This window comes from Capra hircus, chromosome 19, assembly GCF_001704415.2.
Source record: "Capra hircus breed San Clemente chromosome 19, ASM170441v1, whole genome shotgun sequence".
Classification (NCBI taxonomy): Eukaryota; Metazoa; Chordata; class Mammalia; order Artiodactyla; family Bovidae; genus Capra; species Capra hircus.
The window spans coordinates 21,053,955-21,073,197 of NC_030826.1; the positions used below are offsets into that span (position 1 = coordinate 21,053,955).

General features: G+C 37.5%; 1 protein-coding gene and 1 non-coding gene across 3 annotated transcripts in view; both read left to right on the forward strand.

The window, feature by feature from the left end:
* NSRP1 (nuclear speckle splicing regulatory protein 1) overlaps positions 4,117-19,243 on the forward strand; it is a 41,868-nt gene continuing 26,741 nt past the window's right edge. Inside the window, exons 1-2 of one of the 2 annotated variants that reach the window (XM_005693285.3) lie at positions 4,117-4,215; positions 5,382-5,478. In XM_005693285.3, coding sequence (XP_005693342.2) covers positions 4,196-4,215; positions 5,382-5,478 — 117 coding nt within the window. In that variant the 5' untranslated portion in view covers positions 4,117-4,195. The remainder of the gene's footprint in view (positions 4,216-5,381; positions 5,479-19,243) is intronic. The other variant, XM_005693287.3, reaches the window with a different exon arrangement.
* On the forward strand, positions 4,418-4,537 carry MIR423 (microRNA 423). Its single transcript, NR_129748.1, has one exon. It is a non-coding gene; the product is annotated as a microRNA 423 (primary transcript).

The window sequence follows — 19,243 nt, forward strand, 5'->3', positions numbered from 1 at the left end:
ACTGTCTGCAACACTGAGAAATCAGCCCTCTAGCTTTGGGAAAATCTCACAACTGCTTCATTACAACAGCCTGTAGGCAATAGGAGAATACAGAATCCAACATTCCAATTTAGAAGTTCAAATTATATAGGATATTGAGCCTATAATTTTGTGTAACTAATTCTCCACTCATTCTCTTTAAGAAGCAGATAGCCCAGGCGGGGGGTGGGGGGAGGCTTTATTATTTACCCTTTACTGATTCTTTTTATTTTAAGCAAAGTAACACATGCTCATAGTTTAAAGAATCCTCTGTCATACAAGGTCTGTCAAAACCAGAGCATTTCCCAGCTCCACCTTACCCCTATTTTCCTTGCTTCTGAGTCAACTATTTTCAATTCTTTTAGCTCGAGTTAATAAACAGTACAAGCTAAATCTAGCCAGTTTCCTGTCATGATACAGTTTTATTGGAAAAGTCATGCCCAAATTGTGACTTCTCTCATACCCCTGGGCAGAGTTGAGTAGCTGCCAGAGACCTCTGAGCCATAAAATCTAAAGATTTACTATTTGACCTTTTGCACAAAAAGTTTGCCAACCTGTTTTGGCTGTAGTTTTGACATGCACCTCCATGTTGCAATATAACATGCCATGTGGCATGTGTTTTTTTTTTTCCCCTCTGAATTAGGCAGTATTTATTAACCTCCCAGAATCCAATAGAGATTTAGCTCCTTCCTGAGCGTGTGCATCCCCCCACATACACACTTCCTACTCCTTCATTCTTCCCAACTACCTTGTAATTTAATCAGAATAGCTGCTTATTCACTATCATGATCATGTATGCTTATTTAGGATGTAGCCATGTAGTAAGTTATTATTTTTCTTTTCATGTTGACACATTTATTATATAAAGGATATGATATAAAGTATACATGTGAACAACCAGATAGAGATATATAGGTGAGGTCAGGAAGGGTATTTCTGTCCTCAAGTTGGGGTGCACCATCCTCACGGCAGGCGGCTATTTTCACCAACCCAGCAGTCTCAGAATTCCATATATTGGGTTTTCTTAATGGACACTTCATTATGTAGGCAAGAACAATCATTAATTTGGTTTAAAAGCCCTCTCCCCTTCCCTGAGGATAGGATGCGAAAGAAAATTCCAAGCTTCTAATTATGGTGTGGTCTTTCTGGTGATAAGCTCCCATCTGATGCTATCCAGGGTTACCTCATTGAAACAAAAACCCTATCACCCAGAGAACCAGGGACCAGGGTCAAAGATCAAATATCAAAACAGAAGTTGCTCTTCGTGCTTTTATTACTCAGGAAATCACAAGGGTGTTAGGAGATCTGTACCAGGAATCAGGGGCAGAAAGCAATATATGTTTCTTTTTTTTTTTTCATTTTTATTTTTGGCTGCACTGGGTCTTCATTGCTGTACATGGGCTTTCTCTAGTTGCATGGTGAGTGGGGGCTACTCTTTAGTTACAGTGCATAGGTTTCTCATCACAGTGGCTTCTCTTGCTGTGGAGCAAGGCTCTAGGGCCCTGGGGCTTCAGCAATTGCAGTGTGTATGCTCAGTAGTTGTGGCGTTTGCTTAGCTGCCCCGTGGCATGTGGGATCTTCCCAGACCAGGGGTTGAACCTGTGTACCCTACACTGACAGGTGGATTCTCAACCACTGGACCACCAGAGAAGTCCATATATGTGTGTGTATATATATCCTTTTATTACACTGTGCCCCAAGATTTCATATCTGGCTTCTGTCTGGCCTTACCCTAATCACTTTGAGCGGGAAAAAAAGACATTCAGCACATTCCTATATGCAAAGTTATATAATTCCTATAATAGTATGTTTCAGCATTAATTCATTTAAAAGAGTGGATCTTAAAGTGTGGTTTGTGGACTCCTGCAGGTCCCTAAAACACTTTTGGGATTTTCCAGGTCAAAACTATATTTCTAACAATGCTAGGAAATTATTTGCCTTTTTTCACTCTCATCCTCAGAACAGTGTGCAAGAGAACTTTTCAGAGGCTTCTTGATATGTGATGATGTCATTGTTCTGACAGTTAATAGAACATGTGTGGATTCTTTTAACTTTTTTCTTCCAGTTTTATTGATACAATTAATATACAGCACTGTGTAAGTTTATAGTGTTTAGCATATTGACATATACATTACGAAAAGATTACAGTAAATTTAGTGAACATCCATCATCTCCTAAATACAAAATAAAAACTATTTTTCCTTATGACGAGAACTCTTAGGATTTACTCTGTTAACAACTTTCATATACAGCAAGTCAATTATATTAATCATATTATACATTACATCCAAATACTTATTATCTGGAACTCTGTACCCTTTGACCATCTTCTAAAAAAAAATAATTATACTACACAAAGATACAAAGATCTACACAAAGATACAAAGACACAAGAAATGGTAAGCATGTGTAATAATATATTTTTCTTATTAAAAAAATATTTTTAAAGGGTAATTGTTTAAAGAAAAATAATAATTTATTGTGCATTTACAACACTGTTAGAAATAAAACTCATGACAAAATACAGCACAAAGTTTCAGAGAGGGAAATTGGAAATATATTTTTTTAAAGTTTTTGAGTGGTACATTGTTACTTGAAGATAGATTGTGATAAAGATGTATACTAGAAACCTTAAAGCAAAACCTTGCCAAAAAAAAAAAAAAATCTTAAGCTAAGTCGTAAAAATTTATTGATTAATCCAAAGTCAAGGGGAAGGTGGCAGAGGAGGGTACAAAGAACAGACAGGAAAAAGAAAAAACAAACTGCAACTACACTAATACTTACGTTAATGAAAACGTTCTAAATACCAACTTAAAAGGAAGAAATTGCCATACTAGATAAAAAGCAACACCCAACAATATGCTAGCAACAAGAAATCCACTTTATATTAAAAGTTAGGTATTATATAAAAAGACAAATCGATTAAAATAGGTTAAAAGGATGGGAAAACATATACTATGCTAAAAACCAATGCTGGTTATAAATACTAATATTAGATTAAGTAGATAAATAAATAAAGAGGGTCATTTCTTAATGGTATAGGGGTCAACATAAAAGGACACAACAACTCTAAATGTTTAAATATGTAGTAGGGAAAGTTAGTCGCTCAGTTACGTTCGACTCTGCTACCTCGAGGATGTAGCCCGCCAGGCTCCTCTGTCCATGTAATTCTCCAAGCAAGAATACCGGAGTGGGTAGCCATTCCCTTCTCCAAGGGATATTTCCCACCCAGAGATTGAAACTGGGTCTCCAACATTGCAGGCAGATTCTTTACCATTTGAGCCACCAGGGAAGCCCAAGTATCTAATAACAAAACTTCAAAACGCACAACTACACTTGGAGGTTTAAACGTCCTTCTGTCGGCAGTTTACAAGATCTCTTCAACTGCTGTACAACTAGTTTGGCATAGGCCGAGAAAGAGTGGGTTCACACGTGAAATGTGACTAAAATTTTTTTAATATCATGTATGATTTTACTTTCTATACCCAGTGGCACTATAGTATTGTTATTCATCACTACTGTCCAATAGTAATATATTTAGCGTGTGGATTTTCATCTTCTGTCAAGTTACCCTAAGCCAGGAATGGGTGCGTGCTTAGTCATGTCCGACCCTTTGCGATCCCCTGAACTGTAGCCCACCAGGTTGCTCTGTCCATGGAATTTTCCAGGCCAAGAACACTGGAGTGGGTTGCCATTTCCTCCTCCAGGGAATCTTTCCCACCCACGGATACTTACACTGAACACCTCAGGGGTTAAAAAAAAAACACTGCCTAGGGCAGTGGTTTTCAAACTTGAGTATCAGGATTATCTGGTGGACTTGTTAAAATTCAGATTTCTGGGCCCATCCCAGCGTTTCTGATTCCGTAGGAAGGGAACAGGGGCAAAATTTTCAATTTCTAACAAATTGCCGGGGGATGACAATTCCCGGGACCACACTCTTAGCCTAAAATTTTGTTATTCCTTTCTTACCACTGATTTCGAGGCAATCCGTCGGTTTTCAAACAATTCCCAGGGCTAAGGACTCCACTCCCAGCAATGCGGAAGTAACTCAAAGTCATACCCAGCAGCTAGGCGAGTTCTAGGCAGCCTAAAGCCCCGCGAGAATTCGCGTGATGACGCCAGCGTCTGCATCAGCCTTACGTCGGCGTCGGCCACGTTCAGCGGAGACGGGAGCAAGATGGCGATTCCGGGCAGGCAGTGAGTGATCCGGGAGTTAGGGTCGGACTGGGGAGTGAGATACCACGGCGACTGTGTCTTTGGCCGAGGAGTAGAAGTGCGCTGGAATTGAAGGGGCTGTGTCGTCAGGGATAGAGGCGGGGAAAGCGAGAAATCCCGAGGAACATATATTCCCATCCCCCCACACATTCTGCAGGATGGAAGCCCGAAGTTTGAGGGAGAAACTTGTGAGGAAATAAAGGAAGTTAGGCTGAGGGGCAGAGAGCGAGACTTTTCTATTTTCCAAAAGCTCGGTCTGAGGCCCCTCAGTCTTGCTTCCTACCCCGCGCTTGAGTTTCTCCCCGGTTGGATGCTTTCAGGGGAAATGAGAAGAGAGACATTTCCTGGCTTTCTTAGAGGGCCTTGTTCTCCTTGGCAGCTCAAGTTCTGATTCCCGCCCTCCCTTCTCGGTTTAGGAATGTTGTGCTGAGAAGCCACAAAAAAGGGTAGGCACATAGGGAATTGGGGTTTACCTTGCCGTAAAAGGAAATGTTACATGTTTTTGGAAGCTTTACCTTAGATGTATAATCCTCAGTTGTGATGCGGCTTCCCGTTATATCTGCATCTTAAAGGCCCAAACGTGAGAAGAAACCAATTGAGTTGGGTCTGATGGGATGGTTCTTTCAGGTGCTCCAAGACAAAGCACGTGAGCTTTATAAAGTGTAATGGTAATTTGCCCCATAGCTACTTGGGTTTCTCAGTTAATGTAATCTTTAAGAAATTTTAATGGATGACATTAATCTTTATTTAATAACTTATTTAAAATGATACATACCCAGTAAGGGGAGGGGGGATGTTTTCTTGACTCTTGTTAGGCCACAAGGATAATTTAGAGTCTTTTTCTTTTTAGTGGGCCTCAACTGAGCTTTCCACTAACTTTTTTTTAACTTTCCTATCGTTTCACTATCTAAAACTTCCGAGCTCTTCATTCACTTCTCTTCTTTAACCTAGAATAATAGTTTAAAAATCTTCAGTGCATTTTGAAGCGTTTAGATCGTTGAAAATCAGAACCAGGGTTGTGTGAAGATCATAAGCTCTGTGACATGTTTTGACTTGGTAGCTTCATCCGGAAGAGGTAGTGGATGTATTACTGTTTTAACATTTAGGTATAATGGTGTAATTTCTATTTCAAAACAAAAAATATGCAGGTATGGGCTTATTTTGCCAAAGAAGGCACAGCAGTTGCACCCTGTTTTGCAAAAACCTTCAGTGTTTGGGAATGATTCTGATGATGATGATGATGAGGTAAGGGAAACTTTTTCTACTGCATTGTTGGAATTGTTTTTGTTTTTAAATTGAACTTGTGAATTTGATATCTTTGCTTGCTTCAAATGTTTTGTTAGTACAGTGTATCTGTAGCATAATTTACAGAAATAGCAAAGGAATACTTAAAGAAAACTCCATTGGTGGTTTTTTTTTTGCTAAGTGATACATGGATAATCCAAGAGATTTTCTTTCAACAGTTATGAACTTCAGCTATTTTTAAGCAGTTAGACAAAAGTAATTTCATACAACTAATACTGATACAACAAAATTGTTAGTGTAAAGATCCTAGGAAATAAGCTATTGAGATGTCACCAATTTCCTAGAAATTTTTATCAGCAAAATAGTTTCTTGTGAGATGACTTTTGTAGTTATTCAGTATCTGCTAAATGTAATTACACAGTGTAGTTATGGTAATGTATAAAGTTAGCATTGATAATACTACAATAATGATATCTAATATGAAAATTCTATGTTTTAGCAGCCAAAACAGTGTTTTTCTATGAAGCCCACAGTTCTTAACAAGCATATCAAAATAAGTGCACCCTTCCAAATGTCAAATTTGAAATTAATAGATTTTAAGTGTGTAAAATATGAAATTCATGGATTTTAAGTGTATAGGTTGATGACTTTCAACAAATACATATGCCTCAAAGTGAAAGTGTTAGTTGCTCAGTCATGTCCAACTCTTTACAACCTTATGGACTGTAGCTTACCAGCCTCCTCTGTCCATGGAATTCTCCAGACAAGATTACTGGAGCGAGTTGCCATTCCTTTCTCCAGGGAATCTTCCTGTCTCAGGGGTTGAACCCAGATTTCCTTCATTGCAGGCGGATTCTTTACCATCTGAGCCACCAGTCAAGACGTAAAACATTTCACTCTTCCCTGAAAGTTCTTTCATACCTCTTTGCAGTTAATTTACTTTCCCATATTCTGCCCCAGACAACTATTTCATTGTGGTTTTGATTTGCATTTTGATGATGACCTATGATTATGGCCATTTATGTATCATCTTTAGAAAAAGGTCTGTTGGCATAATTTGCCTAGTTTTTTTTTTTTTTTTTGCCTAGTTTTTAATTGGGTTATTTGTCATTTTGCTATGAGTTGTAAGATTCCTTTGCATGTTCTAGGTACAGATCACTTGGTGGTGATGGTGGTTTAGTTGCTAAGTCATGTCCGACTCTTGTGACCCCATGGACTGTAGCCTGCCAGGCCCCTCTGTCCATAGGATTCTCCAGGCAAGAATAAGTTATTAGATGTAATTTGTAAATATTTTCTCCCATTCTGTGGATTGTCCTTTTACTTTCTTGACAATGTCCTTTGAAGTACAAAAGTTCAATTTTAAGGAAGTCTGGTATATTTTTTTCCTTCAGTTGTTACTGCTTTGGTGTCATCACCTAAGAAACCATTGCTTAATCCAAGGTCAAGGTTTATGCTGTGGTTCATTTTGAGTTAAATTTTGTATTTGATATGAGATAGGGGATTTCGTTTCATTCTTTGCATGTGGAAGGATATCCAGTTGTCTCAACACCATTTGTTGAAGGCTCTTCCCCATTGAATTGACAGTACCCTTGTGGTTTGTTTTAATGTACGTTCAGTCAGTTCATTAGCTCAGTGGTGTCTGACTCTTTGTGACCCCATGGACTGCAGCATGCCATGCTTCCCTGTCCATCACCAACTCCCAGAGCTCGCTCAAACTCATGTCCACCGAGTCGGTGATGCCATCCAACCATCTCACCTCTGTTGTCCACTTTTCCTCCTGCTTTCAATCTTTCCCAGCATCAGGGTCTTTTCCAGTGAGTCAGTTCTTAACATCAGGTGGCCAAAGTACTGGAGCTTCAGCATTATTGCTTCCAATGAATATTCAGGACTGATTTCCTTTAGCACTGGCTGGTTTCATCTCCTTGCAGTCCAAGGTACTCTAAAGAGTCTTTTCCAACACCACATTTCAAAAGCATCAATTCTTTGGTGCTCAGCTTTCTTTATGGTCCAACTCTCGCACCCCTACGTGACTACTGGACAAACCATAGCTTTGACTAGAGGGACCTTTGTCGGTAAAGTAATGTCTCTCCTTTTTAGTATGTTGTCTAGGCATTTTTTAAAAAAATATTTTAAAGCTCTCCTCTTTCACTTCCATCAAGAGGCTCTTCAGTTCTTCACTTTCTGCCATAAAGGTGGTGTCATCTGCATATCTGAGGTTATTGATATTTCTCCTGGCAATCTTGATTCCAGCTTCTGCTTCATCCAGCCCAGCATTTCTCATGATGTACTCTGCATATAAGTTAAATAAGCAGTGTGAGAATATACAGCCTTGATGTACTCCTTTCCCAATTTGGAAGCAGTCCATTGTTCCATGTCTGGTTCTAACTGTTGCTTCTTGACCTGCATACAGATTTCTCAGGAGGCAGGTAAGGTGGTCTGATATTCACATCTCTTTAAGAATTTCCCTCAGTTTTGTTGTGATCCACACAGTCAAAGGCTTTGGCGTAGTCAATAATGTCAAAAAAAACTTAAATGTACAAGTAATTTTTAAAATCACTATGGACACAACAGAAAAATATGACACATTTATCTTGAGGTTTCATATAAATTATCCTGGCATACCCATGTAATACAAAGCAGCATTGCTCCAGTTTGAGAAGGATGGGTTTGTACAAGTGATCTAGAAAGTTTACTCGTATGATTACTGTTTCTTTTCCATTGTGAGATGAGCCTAGTGGTGGTAGCTGGACAGTGGGTACTGTTTACTCAACAGAAAGGTCTAGAGCCATTTTTCTCTTTCTTTTTGTCCCCCTTCTTTTACATAGAGGGACTTTAATGCAGAGAATTGGTTACATGGCTAATTGAAGACTTGAGAAGCTGCAAAAGATGGTGAAGCAACGCAGAGTTTGTTGTTGTTTAGTCACTAAGCTGTGGCTGACTCTTTTGCACCCTCTTGGACTGTAGCCCGCCAGGCTCCTCTGGCCATGAGATTTCCCAGGCAAGATCTTGGAGTAAGTTGCCATTTCCTTCTACAAGGGATCTTTCCCCACCCAGGGATTAAATCTGTGTCTCCTGCATTGGTAGGTGGATTCTTGACCACTGAGCCACCTGGGAAGCCCAACCCAAAGACTAGCGGTAGTAAAAAGCAAGAAGTGATAAATGGAGAGATTCAAGTAGGAGTTGGGTTCTGGAGGCCAGGGGCTAGGATTACTTGGTGGGAACTGAACTTTTCTAAAAGGAGTTGAAGCCACAGGGAAGATTCAGTCTTAGACAAGCAGGGAAAAATACTAGTTGTATCCCCTTCTTCTGCCCTCAAATATACTATCTTGGTATCTCTTTGGTAGAGCCCAGTCAGAAGCCTATTGATGAAGGAGCTGCAGTTTAGTTCTTAATGAGCAGAGAATATAAAATTGTTCCTTAGCATAATTTCTTTACCTATAGAAAATCAGTCTAGGGGAATTCTTCAGTGGTCCACTGGTTAGGACTTTGCTGTTTCACTGCTGAGGGCCCAGGTTCAACCCCTGCTCAGGGAACTAAGATCCCACAAGCCGTGCCATGCATCTAAAAAAATGTGATGATTCCAGTTTATCCTCACATATTATTTGAATGTTAGTAAGCTTTGAATATAAACTCTTTTTTAAAAATTTATTTTATTGAAGTGTAGTTGACTGAGAATGTGTGAATTTCTGCTGTCCAGCAGAGTGATTCAGTTTTACATATATATCTATATACACATGCTTTTTCATATTCCATTATGGTTTATCATAGGATATTGAATCCAGTTCTCTGTGCTGTACAGTAGGACCTTGTTTATTTATTGTCCGTAAAATAGTTTGCATCTGGTAGTCCCAAACTCCCTGTCCATTTCTCCCCCACTCCCCCTACCCCTCGGCAACCACAAATCTGTTCTCTATGGCCGTGAGTCTAAAACTCTCTTCTTTAAAAATTAATCCGTTTAAGCAACAATAAGGTTATTCCTATTTTGAAAAAGACAGAGAAAGATATTTTATGGTTCCCCTCCTGAAGAGGGCATTTGATACACCTGATGAGTTTCCAAAGCAAATCCAGCTATTCTTATTTTCACCAATTCCACAGAAGCAATTAAGAACCCAAATTTAAGATCAGACTTTTTCAGTGGTCCAGCAGAGGGGGCCCTACCAAATGAAATCTGTGTTTTAATATGCGCTGGTATCCAGAATTAGTTTAAAAATGGGAGAAGGTAGTAGTCTAGCACTTCAAATTATTACTTAAATAGTCCCTCTTTTTTAAATTAGCAGAACTAAATAGACAGTTATCGTTTTGTTCAAATGCAGAGGAGATGAAGAGTTTTTACCCTATATAAGTAAGGTTTATGTATGTGTGCTCAGGTGCTCAGTCACATCCGACTCTTTGCAACCCCATGAACTGTAGCCCGCCAGGCTCCTCTCCATGGGATTTCCCAGGCAAGAATACTGGAGTTGGTTGGCTTTTCCTTCTCCAGGGGATCTTGCTGACTCAGGGATCAAACCCAGGTCTCTTGTGTCTCTGGCATTAGCAGGCAGGTTCTTTACCACTGAGCCACCTGGGAAGCCCCTGTAAGTAAGGTTTATAGTGTATCCAAATGCTGTTATCTGGTCATAAGTATTTGAGTAGTTTCGCTATGGTGCTAATGTGTTTATTTTCTGTTTTTCCAATTCTTCTTTATTCTAGTCCCATTGCTACCACCTTTATCACTTCTGTCATGAATTATTTTAATAGCTTTATAATTAGTTTCCTTATCACCTCTCTCTCCTCAAATTCATTTCAAATACTGTTGATAGATTGATCTGCCTCAGTTCAGTTCAGTCACTCAGTCATGTCCAACTCTTTGCGACCCCATGAATTGCAGCACGCCAGGCCTCCCTGTCCATCACCAACTCCTGGAGTTCACCCAAACCCACGTCCCTCGAGTCAGTGATGCCATCCACCCATCTCATCCTCTGTCGTCCCGTTCTCCTCCTGCCCCCAATCCCTCCCAGCATCAGAGTCTTTTCCAATGAGTCAACTCTTCGCATGAGGTGGCCAAAGTACTGGAGTTTCAGCTTTAGCATCATTCCTTCCAAAGAACACCCAGGACTGATCTCCTTTAGAATGGACTGTTGGATCTCCTTACAGTCCAAGGGACTCTCAAGAGTCTTCTCCAACACCACAGTTCAAAAGCATCAATTCTTCGGAGCTCAGCCTTCTTCACAGTCCAACTCTCACATCCATACATGACTACTGGAAAAACCATAGCCTTGACTAGACAGACCTTTGCTGGCAAAGTAATTTATCTGCTCTTGAATATGCTATCTAGGTTGGTCATAACTTTCCTTCCAAGGAGTAAGCGTCTTTTAATTTCATGGCTGCAGTCACCATCTGCAGTGATTTTGGAGCCCCCAAAAATAAAGTCTGACACTGTTTCCACTGATCTGCCTTAAACAGTTCTAATCACTGTTACTTCCTTGCTTTTGAACCTAAATGTATTTAAAATCTAAACTTCTTATCTTGACATAGCCTTCCCTGTGCTTTGGCTTCAAAATGCTCATTAGCGTTTTCTCCTATGTTTTTCCATGCAGAGTACACTGTCACGTTTGTATTTTTTTACAGCTCTACTTTTCTTCACACTGGAAGTGTCTCTATCATATATGTCAAATTATAGCCGTCTTTTCAAACCCAGTGCAAAAGCTGCCTTCTTCAAGATTTTCCCCACTGAAAACACTCTTCCTTTTTTCTGACACTCTTTATCATTTTTAGAGCACTTAACTTTTTTATACCTTATATTGTAAGTTATTTGCATACCAGTTTTACACTGTGCAAGAGTATGAGCTCCAGGAGTTAAGATCTATCTGTGCTGACTTCAAAGAATGAGTAAAATTATTTACTCAGATGTTTTAGCTGTGTTGTAAAGAGCCAGATAGTAGACACTTTAGGTTTTGCAAGCTAAGTGCTCAAATTTGCTTTCACAGTGTGAGAGTAGCCATTAGATAACATGGAAATGAATGAGCGTGACTAATGTGTTCTAATAAAACTTTATTTACAAAGTGGGGGGAGGGTAGCTGAAATTTAGCTGTGCTTGCTGTCCACTAATGTATACAATTATCCAAAGCACTTCTGACAACAAGTATTTCACAAGTGTTTAAAGTGGTCAGTGACTAAAATAGATGTTGCATAACAAGTTAAAACATGAAACTTCCTTTTAGATATTTCTGTGATAAATGCTTGCTCATTTCGCAGAATATAATGAATTTTCCTTTTAGTCTTGGCAATTGAAATACTTATTTCTAGATAATGATATTCTCGTGAGATCCAGTTTTGCAATATAACTTATATGCCATGAAGAGGTATGATTTATACCACCTGAGAATTGTTGCTGTTGGATAAAGATAAAAACTTCTGCATCTCTTTAAAGAAAGTATTAATTTAAAACAGATAACTAAAGTTTATTTAGTTTTTTTTTTCAATATTTACCAAACATGTCAGATAAATGGTGGATGATAATAATTGCACTTTGAATACTCAGAAGCCATGTAGTCCTTTTATAGGTTAAGCTTTCATTTTCATAAGATATAAAGCAGTTATAAAAACTGTAAGAAAAACACCAAAACCCCCAGAGAAAACTGGAAAACATAAGGTAGAGAAGAAATGGAAATATCTAATAAGCAATAAAAATACTTAATCTTACTATATCTAAGAAGGGTAAATAAGGGCAGCAGTAAGCTGCCATTTTTTTTTTTTTTTTAGTAAGCTGCCTTTTAAAGAAACTAATGTAGATAATACTTTTGAAAATGATATGGCAAAGTTTTGATGAAATGGGAAATTTAAAAATTCAAAATTTTGTTGATGTAAATCAGTGCCCCTTTCAGAAAACAATTTTGCAATTTGTATCAATCCTTTAAGGGTCAGGTATGTTTAACCCACTGTATCAGTCAGAAGGTGGAAGCTGTGCCAGTATTTTCCTTTCTAAAATTCTCTCCTGAGGACATGGTCAGAAATTTGTATTAAAGATTTATAGATACACAGAAGTATTTATTTCAGAGTTGTTTATGATAGTAGAAACTTAGAACCAGTCCAGCTTTCAACAGTGAAAGCATGGCTAAGTAAAGTGAGGTACAATGTCTGTACAAAATTATTATAAATAAAATGAAAGGAAAAAAGTAAATCATTTCAGAATTAATAGTAGTCTTTAGTGCATTTATGAGTGATTTATGCTTTTCTGTATTTTCCTGTTAAGAAATATTTTTTGAGAAAAATTTATGCCGGACTTTAAGAATTTTCTGTAAGATACTTAGCTTCCAAATCATATTAAAATATGAAAGGAAATAACATTTAATCTGAGAAGGCATAATAGAGTACTGGAACCATTTAAAAGCATGAAATAAGTAGAATATAAAATTGAATATGTATATGTGGTTGTAGAAAACTATATGCATAGATAAGTAGAAAATAAGTGAAAATTGATCTGAGGGGATTTTTTAGTGATAGTATGAGCTTTTTTCTTTTTTTCAAAATTGTGTTCATTCCACTGTTACAATTTTTGAGAACAGAAGGAAATCAGTGCTTTAAAAAAAAATGTGACTATGGTTGTATGGGCTTCCTTGGTAGCTCAGATGGTAGAGAATCTGTCTGCAATACAGGAGGCCCAGGTTCAATCCCTGGCTCAGAAAGATCCCCGAAGAAGGGAATAGTAGCCTATTCCAGTATTCTTGCCTGGAGAAGACTATGGGGTTGCAAAGAGTCAGACATGACTAAATGACTAATACTTTCACTTTCATAGTTGTATATTCCCAAAGTTAGAAATATTTGCAATTTACTGGATTACATGACATGTTTTCATTGCTTTCACTACTTCCTTTTTTAAAAATTGCGTTGAAGTATAGTTGATTTACAATGTTGTGTTCATTTCTTCTGTCCAATAAAGTGGCTCAATTATATGGCAATCCACTCCAGTATTCTTGCTGGGAGAATCCCATGGATGGAGGAGCCTGGTGGGCTACAGTCCACGGGTCGCAAAGAGTCGGACACGACTGAGCGACTTCACTTTCACTTTTCACTTTCTAAAGTTGATTTACATTGTTGTGTTAATTTCTTCTGTCCAACAAAGTGGCTCAATTATACACACACACACACGCATATTCTTTTTCATATTCTTTTCCATTATGCTTTGTCACAGGATACTGTGCTATACATTGTTGTTTATCCATTCTGTATGTTTGTCTCTACTAATTCCAAACTCATATTCTTTTCCTTCTCTCCTCCTTCCTCTAGGCAACCACTTTTTATATCTGTGGGCCCATTTTTGTCTTGTAGATATGTTGATTTGTATTGTATTTTAGATTCCCGTATAAGTGATGTTACATGGTATTTATCTTTCTGACTTTGCCTAGTATGATAAGCTCTAGGTCCATTCATGTTGCTGCAAATGGCATTATTTCATTTTCTTCCATGGATGAGTACTGTTCCTGTGTGTGTGTGTGTGTGTGTGTGTGTGTGTGGTGTGGTGTGGTGTTTGTGTGTGTATTCCACATCTTCCATGGGTGAGTAGTGTTTGAGTGTGTGTGTGTTCCATGTCTTTATCCATTCATCATTTTCTTCTGTGGGTGAGTAGTATTCCCGTGTGTGTGTGCATGTGTGTGTATTCCACATCTTCTTTATCCATTCATCATTTTCTTCCATGGGTGATAGCATTCCTCTGTGTGTGTGTGTGTGTGGTGATCTTCCATGGGTGAGTAGTATTCCTCTGTGTGTGCGTGTGTATTCCACATCTTCCATGGGTGAGTAGTGTTCCAGTGTGTGTGTGTGTTCCATGTCTTCTTTATCCATTCATCATTTTCTTCCATGGGTGAGTAGTAGTCCCGTGTGTGTGTGCATGTGGGTGTATTCCACATCTTCTTTATCCATTCATCTGTTGGTGAACGTTGTGGTTGTTTCCATGTCTTGCCTATTGTAAATAGTGCTGCTATGAACATAGAGGTGCTTGTATCTTTTTGAATTGTTATTTTGTCTGAGTATGTGCAAAGGGGTGGGATTGCTGGATCATATGGCAACTCTGCTTTTAGTTTTTTGAGGCATCTCCTTACTGTTTTCCCACCAAAGGTGTGAGAAAGGTTTCCTTTTACCTCTACAACACTTGTTACTTACAGACTTTGTAATGATGGGCATTCTCATTGGTGTGAGGTGGTACCTCGTTGTAGTTCTGATTTGCATTTCTCTAATAATTAGCACCATTGAGCATCTTTCTGTGTGCCTACGAGCCATCTGAATGTCTTCTTTGGAGAAATATCTAAATAGATGTGAAATATATATATATACATTCTGAAGTCTGGGAGTTATGCCTATTTGTCTTTCATCACTTTAATTCCAATATTTTAAAAACACTTTCTTGAATAAGTAGTCTTCATAGGTCTGTTTTTCTTAATGAAAAATGAATTTATTTTAGTTGGAAGCCTGTTTGGCTTGCTGATGCTAAGAAAAAGTTAAAAATTTAATCTCTGAACATTATAATTGCATTTTTCACTGTTTATCAATCTTGAAATTTCCTATTTCTCTGGAGGTAGTCTAGTATAGTTCAAATAAAATGAGTTGTATAGACATGACAGCATATTATTTGTGAAAATGGCAGGAAATTGGGGTTATTTTAATGATGGCTAAGAATTTTTTTCATTTTTATCATTTGCTACTACACTGAATTCTGAGAAATTCATAATACTGAATATATTAATACATAATAACAGTATAAACAAAGATTTTAAGTAAATGTGTAATTTTGCCAAGAATTCATTTTTTAACCTGTTATCCATGAGTGAAATAGAAACATAAGGAAATGCAAGGAGAGAGCAAAGGGCAACTTTAAATGATGTAATTTTGTTAGGAGTGGGAGCCGCAGCAAGAGAACTCTGTTCTCCTTATTTTATCCTCCAGTAGGATAAGAGCATTACAGAAGTGGCTAAACTAATCCAGGTTAAGAAGATGAGTGAAGTAGGAATTTTTGTTCTTTTCTAGGAAAGAAATGGTAGTATTAATCATGAGTCCTCTTAGATGTAAAGTTATTTTGTGAATCTCTGGTTAAATCTATTGAGTTTTTTGCCAAATTATGTTGACACATGGCTAAGGGTTTTTTTTTATTTCCTATCTTCGTTGGTCTAAAATATAATTCAGAAGCACTGTTGTATTTTTCAACTCCTGAGGTTGGTTTGGTTTGTCTCCTTGCTTTAAAGTAATTTTTTTTTAATTGGTATTCTCTATTTGGTGAGACATTCTGGCCTGGAGAATTAGTCCTCAGTTGGACACGACTGAGCGACTTTCACTTTCACTTCTTCATACTTTAGTTCTTTAGACATAGTTTCCTTTAGTTCATTGAAGGCTTTTATTCTGTGCGTGAATCGTACTCTCTTATTTATGTATATGTCTCATAATTTGGGGTTGAAAATTAAAAATTTAGAATAATAGAAAATGGCAGCTCTGCAATCAGAGCTGCCCCTGTTCCCAGGGTTTGTTGTTTGTTTGTTGATTGTTTTGCTTTTTTTGTTTAGTGATTGTCTGAACTAATTCTTTGAGTCTATGTTTGTCGTGTGTGGCCACCAAAGTCTGCTTGGTTACTTTAGTGGTCAACTAATGACCTGACAGACTTCCTTAAACACCTGTAACTAATAGGTCTCCAGTCTGCCGAGAGGCTTTGTGTACATGTTGGCATATGTCTTGAGTATATAACCAGGCATTTTACAACTTTGCCTTAGCCTTCACTTCTGCTTGTACAGAGCCTCATGTCAGTCCTCAAGATCAGTCTTGAGAGTTTAGGACCTTCTCAGGTCTTTCCTGATCTTGCACAAAGGTCTGTGTGTGCATGTGGTTTTCATGATCCCCAGAAACATTCTGGAGATTTCAAAGTCCCGGTGGACTTTCTGTTCTGCTTTAAGCTTTTTGCTTAACCGTAACCTATTGTTTTCCCCAACTATTAAAACTGTTACCCACTGCCTCAGGCTACCCTGATGTTCAACAGTTGTCTTTGATTGTTTTTGACAGATACCTCCAGGGAAAAGGCTGTTTTACAACAGCAACTCTTGTCAAGTCAAATAAAAACAGCCTTCTGAGTGGCGTCTTCCAGGGACCATCAGACAGTTCCAGTAATTCTCTTGGATAGGGTTTTGAAAGAACCTCATTTGCCCTCTGTAGTGGCTGCCAGACTGCTGATTTTTCTACTGTGATTGTGGTCTCTTGTTTTTAGGCCACCATGGTACTAGGGCGGGGGTGATGGAAATAGGGTAAGTTAAAACCATAGAGTTCTTACCAAGATTCAGCTGTTCTTGGATAGATGTTCCCTGGACTGCTGTTAAGCTGTTGGTTAATTTCCAGAGTTCTAAAAAAGCTGATTCTAACTATTTTTGGCCAGTGTTTTTATGCTGTTTTGGAGAAGAGAATGTTTGTCAGGTCTATACTCTGCCATTTTCAGTGACATTCCAGGTTGTCTGTTAAGCCTCTCCGATGCATTTTTTGCACACAAAATCACTATTCATTTCCCATTGCTCTTAGAGACCAAAATGTTCATTATTGTCCTACAAAGTCATGCATTGTCTTGCATTCTCTTTTCCTCAGTTGTTCTTCACTCTATTGCTCTTTCCTTATTTAAAATTGCCTTCAGTCATTTAAGTGGATTTTTGTGTCACCTTCCATTTTATAGCAGGCTTCCCAGATGGCTCAGATGGTAAAGTATCTGCCTGCAATGTTAGAGATTTGGGTTCGATTCCTGGGTTGGGAAGATCCCCTGGAGAAGGGAATGGCAACTCCAGTATTCTTGTGTGGAGAATCCCATGGGCAGAGGAACCTGGTGGGCTACACAGTCCATGGGATCGCAGAGAGTCAAACGCCACTGAGCGACTAACACCACAGTTTCATAATAAAAAAAATTATAGAGATTTTGATTGGAATTGCATTGAATATATAGTTTAGAAGAAAATTGATATTTTAGTATTTTACTCTTTTCATATATGAAAATGGCATATTTCTTTATTCAGGTGTTCTATATATCCTTTAGTACAATTTTATTATTTTTTTCCGTAAAGGTGACACCCGTCTTTTGTTAGATTTATTTGTAGGTACCTTATAGCCCTGTTATTGTATAAGGAAACTTTTTCTAATTTATTATAAAAGCTTCTGTTTTTTGTTATTGTTGATTTAATTTTAGTAAATATAGTTCTAATAGTTTGCCTGATGATTCCTTCGTATTTCCTTTGTAGACAATCATATTGTCTGTAAGCAAGGATAATTTTGTCTCTTTTTAGTTCTTTTACCTCATATTTCTTGTTTTGCTATGTGATTATGAGTGTTTTATTATATTGCCTGAAAGCTACAATATAGAGATAAATAGAAGCAATGATAGAAACTTTGTTACATTCCTGACTTTAATGGAAATTGCTTATGAAATTTCTCAAATGTGATTTTTGCTTTAAGTTTTGGATACTGTTTTTAGTTCACTAATAATTTTTATCCAAAGAGTATTAAACTTTAATTTGTTAGCATCAATATGAATTTATATTAATGTTTTAAAGTTAAATCATTTCTTGTATTTCTGTATTTTGAAATTCCTTGGTTTTTTAATTTAATTCAGTGCACTCTAGTAGTTCTTTTACCAGTGATTTCCATTTCTGAGGTCTTTTGCATAATTTCCTTATGGAGTAGTTTTTCAACATATTCTCATGGGGCATTATTTCCTAAATTCTTAATTGTTAAGGAATGATTGATTGTTGTTTTTATCACCTAAATAACCTGAATGGTGTACTATCTCTAATAACAATTTATTTCAAAGCTTTGTAGACTTTAGTCATTTTCTCTGGGACTGAATGTTTTTATTAGAAAGTACAGTAGTGTAGTTATTTTATCCCACTTCCAATGAATTTCTTTCTTATTGGCTTGGACAGCTGGTGACTATTTTCTTTATATCCTTTAAGTTCTGTGTGTTTTGGTACAAATAATTTTGAATTACTTTCCCTGGAATACGTTGTTACTTTTTACCTGAAATATTTAACTATTTCTTGTCATAGAATTTTATTTTCATCACGTCAATACTTTTTCTGATCCATTTGCTTTTTATCTCTTTGAAGGATCATCTCTGTTTGCCATATCATCATGCATTCATTTGTTCATTCAAATATTTAGTGATTCCTGCTCTGTCCCAATGAAACACAGCAAAGCCACTGCCCTTTTGGAGTTTACATTCTACTGGGAAGAGAAGAGGTGATAAATGGTTAACAGATTAGTAAATTACTTGTTAGTTTAAGAAAATGAGGACCAAGAGAAAGTGGAGTCGGGTAAGATGAGAGAGTTAAACAGATATTAAAGAGAGTTAAATAAGTATCAATCTTTGTCTTTTTTTTGCATCAAGTATTTTAGTTACCTTTTTTCTGTCTTGTTTCTAATTTGTTAGTTTTAGTGGTTGTTAATGGTCTGTTTTAGTCTTCATATTTTTTCTTAGTTCATTCTTCAGTCTCCTTTTCCGTCCTTTTTTTCCTGTCACGTGATCATTAACTTTTTAAATTAATGGTCTTATTTTGAAAGAGTTTGATTGGGAAAAGCAAGAAGGAAATGGAGACGATAGAAGGGATAATGGTAGAGTTGGTGGAAATTTCCTTTTTCTTGTTGTCTTAGATGGAGATGATTTGTGCATGTTTAAAAGGAAAGAAGCTAAAGGAAAAGGGAGATTTTATGCTAAAGAATCTTAGGTGTCAAGAAGTTAAGTAAATTGACCTGTGTCACACACGCAGTAGTTAGGTAA